The sequence below is a fragment of the Hordeum vulgare genome, chromosome 5H (genome assembly GCF_904849725.1).
Source record: "Hordeum vulgare subsp. vulgare chromosome 5H, MorexV3_pseudomolecules_assembly, whole genome shotgun sequence".
Taxonomy (NCBI): Eukaryota; Viridiplantae; Streptophyta; class Magnoliopsida; order Poales; family Poaceae; genus Hordeum; species Hordeum vulgare.
The window spans coordinates 294,109,890-294,121,278 of NC_058522.1; the positions used below are offsets into that span (position 1 = coordinate 294,109,890).

Consider the following 11,389-nt stretch of genomic DNA (forward strand, 5'->3'; position numbering starts at 1 on the left):
TGAATGACTTGTGATGATGGGTCGTGAGACCCCTATCTGTGTAATATTATGTGTGAGGCTCTTCCGAGTCTTCTAAATAAAGTTGTATGTTTATGGTTATGTTGTGATGCCATCGATGTATCTATGCATATCGGGTATGCCATGCGTACATGTGTTGTACTTGATACGCATGGGGTTCGAACACCTAGTCGTATGCCTTAGTAGCATTCCTTACGGAGAAATGCCCCTTTGTGTTTCCACCGAGGCATGGTAGTTCGCTACTGCTCCGGACACATTGGTTGACCGGCATGTGTCCTTCTTAGCTGTAGTGTCTGTCCCTTTGGGGAAATGTCACGCGGTGTAATGGAGTCCTTGTAGCTTGCTACGACTCGTATACACTCGCTGATGACTGACACCTGCTTTTGTTGGGTCATGTATGCATGTCCCTGTACGGAACTGCCACTTGATTTTATGACTAGACATGTCGACCCGGGTTCTTTGACATCGGAATGCTATCGACACAATTGCATACGCGAGTCAAAAGGCGCAAACGGTCCCGACTAAGGTAAGGCTGCAGCCGTGGGGATAACCGTGCGTGAGACCGCAAAGGAATGTGATGTTTTACAGGCTGGATTCCTATGGCTTAGGATCGGGGTCCCGACAGCGTTGGTATCAGAGCCTGACTGACTGTAGGATTACCAAGCCAAACTGGTCGAAGTTGAGTTTAGAATTTCTTTAGTTATATATAAGGGAATTGTTTATGGAAGGGGTCTTAAGATTCTTGCTTCTCTTCTTAAACTATTCTATTCTGGTCATCCTCATCTTTCCCGCGGGGATTAAAAACTAGGTTACTTATCTTTCTCTCAGGATCGTGTATTACTGATCGGTAGATTATAGGACAATGAGTCGAGAGTTACTCCGGGTTTCTTTTATTCCAAGGGAAAGAAAGTAAGTTTTGATGACCATGGAATTGAACTTGATAGTTGAATGGTTATGCTATCCTATCTTTTGTGGGTTGTCTCAAAATTGTTTTTGAGCATTTACAACCGTTATGCTGCCCAATTTTGTCTCCAAAGCTCTAATGTCTTTGCATTGCTCTCTATTTTCAGATGCCTGGTCGTCCTTCTCGTCAGGTGGTCCGTCTGACTAGGTGCATTGATGTGCCGGGTCACACAACTATACTAGTCAGGATGATGTCAGTAGCCGGTTACCGCTGGTACCTAGAGTATACAGTGGAGGAGCAGTACCGAGATTTTAATCAAAGTCAGTATCTGTGCACTGTTAGGGTATTCCCAAATTACCCTGGAGCCGAGGAGCCGATCCATTGGCCTTATGGATTGGGGGTTACTGTTGACATGGCAGTACAAGATGCTGCCTATTCAATGTTGACCATCATGAGAGCCAGACATGCACTGCTGCAGAATTCAGAGTTCTTCTATGTTCCCGCCTCTCAGCCAGGAGAAGAAGGATACCTCAGTGGGGTCTACTTTGATTCCTCTATGGAGGATCCGCTGTTGCAGTCCACCACTGAGATGTTAGAGAATAGAGACAGGGATGCTCGTGCCCTTCGTATGGAGCTCTATGCTATACGTGCCCGTCTGTGGACGGCTTTGACACAGCTGGCGCCTGTAGTCCAGACAGGATATGGAGATATGGAAATGCTGAACCCTGTTAGGACCCATCTTCCGGCTCATGTTGACTAGCCTGCTATAGGAGGAGTCACCCCTCTTCGGGGACCTCTACTACCACCAGTCAGGGGACCAAGGCCACACCCGTGTCCTTACGGTTCCCAGGGGTCTCAGCCTCGAGTATTTCCTGATCTGCAGGTTGAGCTCCCAGGCCATGGAGGCAACCTTTATGAGATGTTTTATGCGGATGCCTGAACCCGTGAGTGGAAGAGTAGTATGGTAGTAGCTGTACTTCCACAGTCCTGTGTGTCTTGTGGAGTATGCTTATGTCGTGAGATGAATTCCGGAGGCATAGAAAAATAATGTATAGGAAGCTTGGAAAGCCTCTGATGAGTAGTATCATCTTTTCAGTAGTTTGCTCTTTGATTAAGGTTGTACTGAACTATGTAATGGTGTGTATGAACCATGGTGTATATATAGCAGTTGCTTGTTACCATGTTGTTCGGATGTTCATTTCCGCATTCCATGTGTTCAGTGCATTCTTAATCCATAGTTGGTATTGATGTTGATATTGGTCTAAGCTGTGAGTTTGTTTGTCAGGATGGTGTTCACCAGGTTGAACCGTGCCCCTGCCCATGAGCAGGGAGAGGGTAGTCAAGCACCGCAGGAGGAATCGCCTCACCCGCCTTCTCTGGCGGAAGTTATGCTTGAGGCGGAAAGAAACAAAAGAGAGACCAACCGTCTGTTAGAGCGTATTGAGCAAAATACGGCTCGTTAGCCGAGGAATGATGCAGTGTCCCTCAATGACTTCGTGAAGCTGAATCCTCTGAAGTTCCATCACTCTGTCGATCCCCTCGACGCTGATGACTGGTTGTGCAGTATATCACGCAAGATTCACTCTACAAATGTTTTTGAGGCCGACAAGGTGACCTTTGTGGCGTACTTTCTGGAAGGACCCACCAATCTGTGGTGGGAGAACTTTGAAGCTATGCGTCCTGCCGGACCAGCAGCCACATGGACGGACTTTAGTGCAGCCTTCCGTCTGCACCATATTCCAGAGGGTCTGATGGACCGTAAGAGAGAGGAATTCTGTGCCTTCACCCAGGGCAAATTGACCATGGATGTTTATAGCCGTGAGTTCGGTAACCTCGCCCGCTATGCAGCCGAAGAGGTGTCAACTGATACCAAGAAGCAAGCAAGATTCCGCAAGGGTCTGAGCCCTGAACTTCGTCGTGACCTGCGCCTCCACGAACGTACAAGCTTTCAAGCTCTTGTCAACAAGGCGATCAGTGCCGAGACTGGTCATACCGACTATGAAGCCACGAAGAAGCACTCCCGTGACTCTGGCTCCTCATCTGGCTCCGCGTTCCCAAAACGCAGGCTGCGGGTTCCAAATAGCTCTCTGCCGCCAAGATATACCCCGAGGCCATCCTATGTGGCGCCTCAGGCGAATCAGACCAATCCTCCAGCAAAAACCTATGGTGGTCCAGCTAGCAATGCTGCACCACGTGTCAATCAGGTGATCTCTTACAAGTGTGGAGAACCAGGGCACTACTCATGAGAGTGTCCTCAGAATATGGGTGCCAAGCAACCTGGAAAGTCCGTTGGGCAAGGCAAGTCGGTCAAAGCTTACTATGTGAAGCCAACACCTGCACGTGGCCGCGCGAACTATGTTTCAGCAGAAGAAGCTACAGAGGATCCCGACGTCATATTGGGTACGTTCCTTGTCAATTTTCACCCAACGTCCGTTCTTTTTGACACTGGGTCATCTCATTCCCTCATTTCATAAAGTTATGCACAGTTGCATAACATGTCCTTTTATGATATGCCAATCCCATTGGTTGTCCAAACCCCTGGTAGTAAGTGGCAAACCTCCAGGATAACCCCTTAACCCTCAAACCCTCAAAAAAGTTTAAGGGTCCAACCCTCAAACCCCCTCCCAACCTGTAGAAGTGAGGGTTGGGGAGCGAAAACTACCCCAACCCGCACTCGTGTTCTGTCGTCGCGCGGGAGGGACTTTTCCCCGTCCCCAACCTTCCACCCGAGCCGCCGGCCGCCGCCATTCCGGTCGTCCCCCGCTTCCCATCGATGCGCATGAGCCCGCCGCAGGTGCGCCGCACTCCTTGCCGCTAGATCCCGCCCCGCGCAGCAGCCACCCGAGCTACGCGACTGTCGCCGCCGCCCCGAGCTTTCTCATCGCCGTCCGGCCGCCCCCGGCCTCCTCAACCTCTCCTCCACCTCCTCGACATCCCCCCGCCGCCGCACCCCGCCCCAGGCCGCCTGCCGCGCCCCAGGCCTCCTCGAGCTCTCCTCGTCGCCGCGCCAGAGGCGAGGCGGGCCAGAGGCAGCTGCGCCGCCCCGAGCTTTCCTCGCCGACCCGTAGGTATGCCTCTTTTTCTTTCTTTTTGTTTTATTTTTTTTGTTATAAGGATTGGGTTTAAGGTTCTAGTCTTTACCCCTGTTTTTTAATCCTTAAAAGTGTAAAAAAAAATGCTAATTCTTTACCCTTAAACTGGTTTGAGGGTTTGAGGATACTACTAGTGATGCTCTAAACACCTAGCCTAACATGAAAATTCACACACATTCCTCACCCTAGCACTCTCCCAGCAAAAACCTCGTTCCCAAACGAACCGGCGATTAAAACCCATCGCGATCTGGTGCGGTGGCCTCTTCCGTCGCCATTCCTCCGGGCGCGACTGGACCGCCGCCGAGCACCCCCTCCCCCTCGCCACGATGCGGCACCTCCTCCTCTCCCGTCTCCTCCGCCGCGCCTCCTCCCCCTCCCAGCCTCACCACAACCTCCAACTCATTCGTGCTCTCTCCTCCTCATCCCCTCTCCCGGCCTCCGACACCGACCTCCGCAAGTACGCCGGCTACGCGCTCCTCGTCCTCGGCTGCGGCGCCGCCACATACTACTCCTTCCCCTTCCCGCCCGACGCGCTCCACAAGAAGGCCGTCCCCTTCAAGTACGCGCCCCTCCCCGACGACCTTCACACCGTCTCCAACTGGAGCGGCACTCACGAGGTCCACACCCGCGTCCTCCTCCAGCCCGACTCCATCCCGGCGCTCGAGGATGCCCTCGCCACCGCCCACAGGGAGCGACGCAGGCTCAGGCCACTCGGCTCCGGGCTGTCCCCCAACGGCCTCGCGCTCTCCCGGGCCGGCATGGTCAACCTTGCGCTCATGGACAAGGTGCTCGACGTCGATGTCAAGAAGAAGACCGTCACGGTGCAGGCCGGGATACGTGTCGCCGAGCTCGTCGATGCGCTCAGAGAGCATGGGCTCACACTGCAGAACTTTGCGTCCATTCGGGAGCAGCAGGTCGGCGGCATCATTCAGGTCTGTTGGATTGGGGGAAGCTATTCCCTCCATACATGGATATCTATTAATGAATTTTGATATTTCAATAAAAATTAGCAAAATCACTTGGCAAAAATTTGGTCGAAGATGCTCTATGGCATGCTTCGCATCTGCAACACTGCAACAGTTACCGTTATATTCACATACAAGCAAGAAAACATCGTCTCATAGCCTGTTACAGGGATTCAACCACACTTAATATAGAAATTATCTATTGCTCTACAGATCGGCATTTGACAAAGCTTTTGCATCTATAGTGCTGGTAGATTCGGTTCATGTCCTTGCACCTACTAATATATGAGCTAGATTGGCCTTTTTAGTTCACAGACAGATCAATTAGCAGAGAATGGTCAATGAGACTCAAGGCTATGTTTGGCCGAGTCATTTAATTAGGTCTTTCTTTTTTATTTTCTTATTAAAATATTCTGTAATACTTGAGATTTGAGATGATATAATTTATTTGCTTTTCTTCGTAATGTATACTTTCTAAGCTTATTATTTCTTCTAAATTTAATTGCACATGGCTATGTTTACCATCTAAAGATGTTTTTGATGTTCTTTTTAACATAGAAACGTGTATTTTTATTGAAGATTGAAAACTGCTTTGATTATTATTTCCCTTTTTTCGGAGGAACAAGCAGCTGTTCAAAGGAGCCATGATTAGGATATTAGTTATGCTTATGGATAATTCTCAACTCCTTTTTTAGATGCACTGACCATCCATGTTTTTGAGTCGATGAGTCACTCTGGTGGTGGGGGGGGGGGGGGGTCTCTAGACTAGTCTAGACTCATGGTCGACGAGTTCACGTGAGTCAAGCAGTAGGTAGTAGGTACAATAAAAGTACCATACAATGTAATACAAACCTGGGCATTCCGTACAATGTCCAGGGCCTTCCTCTTGTCCATGAACCAGCAGCCTACAAGACATTAAAACCAATCAGATTTGCATAAGAATGAAGTTCAACACTCCAATAGTCCAGCCCAATGATCAAATATCAAACATAGCACGGATAGAGTAGCAAATAAAGAAGTTCAACAAAAAAAGGGCAGCCCGGAAAGAAGTTCAACAATGAAATTAAAACACAACAGGTCCAACATTAAGTTATATGCAACCAGATCCAAATGCAAGTAAATAAGTTCAACACCAAAACATGAATGGCAGATAGAAACAAGAACACCACATCTTCAAGCAATCAAGCCTCAAGACCCAGAAACCACGACTAGTCGTGACTAGTCGCTCCCAAGAGTCGAGTCGACCCTGGCAGCGCGACTTGTTGACTAGTCTACGACTAGTCGTGCGACTCAAAAACAGAGCTAAGCACTATGCAAGGGGTTCAAACCTGCTTAATATAGCAACTGTGTTCCAGAGAGTGGCGAAACTTCCACTTAATTTTACTAGTAAATTTAGTTCATGTCCTTGCATATACTAACAGAAGGTCGAAAGCCTTTTTTCTAGTTCAAACACATCAATCTGCAGAAAATGGTTAATAGAAACGCCCAAGGTTATCTTCAGTTGAGTCTTATCATCCGTGTCTTCCGTTTTTAGATTTCTTACCCAGAAGTTCTCCAATACTTGAGGTTTGCGAAGAAGATGGACTTAATTTGCTTTTCATAAGGGGGGATTCTATAAGCCTTGTCTTTGTTATATATTCATTGCACATGCTTACTAATTTCTTACCAAGTACAATTTTTTTGACATTTTTTGTAGCATGGAATTCCACGTGTTTCCACTGAAAAGTGAAAACGTTTTTGGTAGAATTGCCCATTTTTTGTGAGAGAAAGAACTATATTTGCTGAAAGGAGCAACAAATAGAATGTTACTCCTTCCATTCCAAAATAAGTGTCGTTGAACTGAAATCACGACATTTATTTTGGAAAGGAGGGAGTAGTTAAGAACAGTTCTTTTGGCATCAAAGTAGCTATGTCCTGCCATTTGTTTTCACCGTGTATACTAGCTTTTATGTGTGCTTAACTGCTTATCATCTGAATATTGTATGCCCAACTTTTCTCTCCCTACTGCTTGAGGGATCTAATTGCTTTATTGGTATTGCTCTACAACTTGTGTGAATGAAGCTTAACATCCACTAATTTCAGTTTGGACATGATATGAATATGAATAACTAATTTCAAATGTTAAATTCTTGATTGACTACAGGTTGGTGCCCATGGCACTGGTGCGAGATTGCCTCCAATTGATGAGCAGGTTATTAGCATGAAACTGGTTACTCCTGCCAAAGGAACAATAGAGTTATCAAGGGAGAAAGATCCTGATTTGTTTTATCTTGCCCGCTGTGGACTTGGTGGCCTAGGAGTCGTTGCAGAAGTTACTCTTCAGTGTGTAGAAAGACACCAACTTGTTGAGTATACTTTTGTTTCTAATGCAGATGAAATCAAGAAAAACCACCAGTAATGCTACACTTCTCAGTTGATTAGTCTGTACAGTTCTAGCATCTTTTACTAGAGGAATGTCTAACTTCCTTGCTTTTCTGCCCTTTTCAGGAAATGGCTTTCTGAAAACAAACATATCAAGTACTTGTGGATTCCATATACTGATACAGTTGTCGTTGTCCAATGTAATCCTCCTTCAAGATGGAAAACTCCAAAGTTGACATCAAAATATGGAAAGGATGAAGCCCTGCAGCATGTCCGCGACCTTTACCGAGAGTCATTGAAGAAATATAGGTGCAAACTCTTGGCGTGGTTCGATATATAAGTTGCACTGCTTCCTTGATTTTCTGTATAGAAACTTCATCATAACTCTTTCTAGGTTAACAGGAGAGCACATTACAAATACTCTTGCACTTTTACCATGTGTGCACTTGACTACTAACAAACTTCACTTAGATTTCATGCAGATATTCTTTGTACCTGATTATCTGAATGAATCGGCTAAATATTCCCTTGGTTAGAAACTGAAATGGTAGGAGCAAGTGATTTTACTCTGGCTACCAACTGGCCATGGTGTTTTTAGCTTGCTCATACATGTTTTAGTCTGAATTTGACCTTTCCAGCTTGAGATCCTTGTCACTTTGTTCTGTCTCGTTCAGAAAGGCATGGGGGGCCATGATGTTTGTAGGAAAAGTTGCGTATGTCATAAGTTGTACAATAAGTGTCAGGTAGGACCTTTTTGTGTCTGCTTGTTAGGCATTCAGTTGTGCTACCATGAAATGATAGACAATGGTAGACAAATTGGAGGTGTATGCAGCCAAGTAAAATACTGAATATATGTTAGGACCACTTGCAGCTTCACTCAAAGGAGTCAATTTTGAATTCATGCGCACTAAATGTCTAGCTTTACTCAGGAATAGCAGATTTTTGTTTTGGTTTCGTTTCTAGCTTATGCCACCTTATAGATGTTTTTCAGAACTGAAGCCGACAGTAAAGACCCAGCGATAGATCAACTTTCATTTACTGAATTGAGGGATCAATTGCTTGCCCTTGATCCTTTGGATAAAGATCATGTGATCAGAATTAATAAAGCAGAAGCAGAGTATTGGAAGAAGTCTGAGGGATATCGCATGGGCTGGAGTGATGAAATACTAGGTTTTGATTGTGGTGGTCAGCAGTGGGTTTCTGAAACCTGCTTCCCTACAGGAACTCTAGCAAAGCCAAACATGAAGGATTTATATTATATGGAGGAGTTGCTACAGTTGATTAAGAAGGAAGATATACCTGCACCTGCACCTATTGAGCAGCGTTGGACTGCTCGCAGCAGGAGCCCCATGAGTCCAGCATCAAGCTCTGAAGAAGATGACATATTTTCATGGGTAACTTGTTCTTCTGCCACATTTTATTGTTGTTTTAATTAACGTTGCTGTTGTCATCATTCACCTAAAGCTTTTTTGTACTCGCAACAAATTTGTCCGCACCTCTCTTGTATGCGGGGGATCATATCTGTTGCAGATTGCTTCAAAATCAGGCATCTGAGTTACAAAAGTTCTGAAGTTATATCGGATTCACAGGAGGGCATGTTCTATTTCCATGCAAAAATTTAAGATTAGACTCAGTTCAGATTTGTAAGATACCAAAAAGGCAAATGCTTACCGAGTTACTGAACAATACACTGTCACTGTTCCAGAAGTATTTTTCTCTTGTTGACCCAAATGAGATTTGGGTTTATCTTAATTTTGTGTAGAAATGTAGAGCATGTTCTATTCTATATTTGGTAATTCTTTTCGGATATTTTAAACTTTCATCATGGTTTTCACACATTCGCAGAATCTATTCTAATTTTTAGAGGACATTTCCCCTGTATAGCTCAGTTCAAAGTGTGATGTTTGATAATTACTCCCCCCCGTCTCAAAATAGTGTCAAAAAACGTCTTATATTTTGAGACAGGGGTACTACCTCCGTCACGGTTTAGAAGGCACAGTTAAATTTATGTGCATTTCCATAATAGACAAGGTTTAAGGCACATTGCATTTACTTCTAACAGCTAATTAGTACTTGTACTACTTCTATATGCATGCGTAGTGTGAATGCTATTTTCTACGACATCTTACAGCCAAACAATAACCACCTAGATTCCAGAGAATTTTCAAGCACACCTTCTAAACCGTGACGGAGGGAGTAGTAGTTTACAAGCCGATGAAAAAGCTTTGCTATTTTCAACATTATGTCATATGTACTTCATAGATAGCAACCATACCTACATAAATCAGTATGCATAGGTGTCAGTATCGGTAATAAACTAATAATAGTCATGGAAGAACTTTGCTTCATGCTACTTAGTCGAATACATAGAAAACGTTCTCTTCACTATCATTGTTGAGGAAATCGTAAACTGGTAGCTGCTTGGTTGGTTGGCAAGTAGGGGATTAATAGGCTAATCGGCAAGTTAATCCATTAATCGGACGATTTACCAGTTTATCGGCCACTTGGTGACCTTGCGAGTAGGGATTAATCGGCAAGTTAACTGGTTAATCGGATGAATTCTTGAACAGGGTGCATTGTAGATGAAACTGGCAATACTCAGTGTTAAGCATGTAACAAGGTTTTATGCAGTTTTTACCATGTTTCAACTTTTGGTTTACTTTCTTTGTTAGTCCTCTTAAAATACTTAAAGTGCTAATGTAATGCAGGTTGGTATAATAATGTATTTACCAACATCGAATCCTCGCCAAAGGAAGGATATTACCGAGGAGTTCTTCAACTACAGAAGTCTGACGCAAACTAGTCTGTGGGATGATTATTCTGCATATGAACACTGGGCCAAAATTGAGGTACCAACCTTTACTATCACATGCAAGATTTGCACGTACTACTGCTTGGTGTTTGTTACTCCCTTCATTTTTTTATACAAGGCCACAAACCCATATTACAGGTATCAAGGTAAAAATTAATGGCAACTTAAGCCAATGCTGCAAGCTAGTCTTTTCTCCTCGCTTGACGTGGTGGAAGATCAGCATCATACCTGTTCATTCCAACATAATCATCTCTTCTCTTGCAGGCATAGCAGTGGCCCGCTAAACTGTCTTGCAAGCGTTATTGACAAAATGGTTTGCTTCCTAACGAATTATTTCCGATTCTTCTCAGGTTCCAAAGGACAAGGATGAACTTGCTGAACTGCAGGCTAGGTTGCGGAAACGTTTCCCCATTGACGTGTATAACAAGGCACGCATGGAGCTGGACCCTAACAAGGTTCTCTCCAGTGCCAAGTTAGAGAAGTTGTTCCCAGGAATGCAGACTGTCCAACATGCAAAGTAAACGCGTTCTGATTGATGGCATGCTGAAGGCACAGAGCTTTATCATAATGTGTATCTTCTCTTTTTTGCCCTCTGGAGAAATTTACTCTTCAAGTTGGATTCTGTCGTTGGTGTTGGATCAGAAGTCAAAACTATCATGATGATGTGCTGGTGGCTTCTGAGTTAATTTCTTTGTAGAACTTGCTCGGTTGGTAGAGGTAGTTTTTAGTGCTTGTTGCAGGAGGATTCCTTTGGTTCATGACTAAAGAATCTATGCTTATCTATGGTACTATATATCATCCTCTGTTGAAATAAATTCTGAGAAAGAAGAACAAATTGGTTCGGTTCAGTGTGCAGCTGGATAATTTCTTTTTAAACCAAAATTTAACCGAATCATTGTGTTGTGATTGCGCAATCGTACTGAGCCACTATGGTTGGCTGTGTTTGGCATTGCTGTGGATTTTCATAATCTTGTTTGCCTTAGGGAAGAAGATCCCTATTTTAGTGTTTGATTGATCTGCTTTTTCTTATCCCACCCTTCAAATTTTAGAGTATAAAATAAGCGCATGAGAGAGATTTAACAAGTACAAACTGAGCCATAAAGATTTTTTTTAACATTTCACATGGGGGGTGGGGACGAGGAGGGGGAGAAGAATGCCCACATGATTATTTATTTTTATTGAAAGAAAATGATCCAGTTTACGTGGGAAAACAAGTTGAAAACTGTGATACGGTAAG

General features: G+C 44.6%; 1 protein-coding gene across 2 annotated transcripts; it reads left to right on the forward strand.

Annotated features, from left to right (window-relative positions):
* Nucleotides 1–4,178: 4,178 nt before the first annotated feature.
* On the forward strand, nt 4,179–11,044 carry LOC123452547 (L-galactono-1,4-lactone dehydrogenase 2, mitochondrial). Of its 2 annotated transcripts, XM_045129209.1 has the most exons (7): nt 4,180–4,946; nt 7,123–7,373; nt 7,467–7,649; nt 8,332–8,734; nt 10,049–10,189; nt 10,291–10,298; nt 10,503–11,044. In XM_045129209.1, the coding sequence occupies exons 1-7, from the start codon at nt 4,341–4,343 to the stop codon at nt 10,627–10,629; spliced, it is 1,719 nt and encodes a 572-aa protein (XP_044985144.1). In that variant the 5' UTR covers nt 4,180–4,340; the 3' UTR covers nt 10,630–11,044. The 2 variants fall into 2 exon arrangements, with proteins under 2 accessions (XP_044985145.1, XP_044985144.1); XM_045129210.1 differs by lacking the exon at nt 10,291–10,298 and having other exon boundaries at nt 4,179–4,946.
* The last annotated feature ends 345 nt before the right edge of the window (nt 11,045–11,389 follow it).

Coding starts and splice junctions, on each gene's coding strand:
- LOC123452547 (XM_045129210.1), top strand. CDS start 4,341: ATGCGGCACCTCCTCCTCTCCCGTCTCCTCCGCCGCGCCTCCTCCCCC. Junction 4,947..7,122: donor AGGTCGGCGGCATCATTCAG/GTCTGTTGGATT, acceptor GATTGACTACAG/GTTGGTGCCCATGGCACTGG. Junction 7,650..8,331: donor GAGTCATTGAAGAAATATAG/GTGCAAACTCTT, acceptor GATGTTTTTCAG/AACTGAAGCCGACAGTAAAG.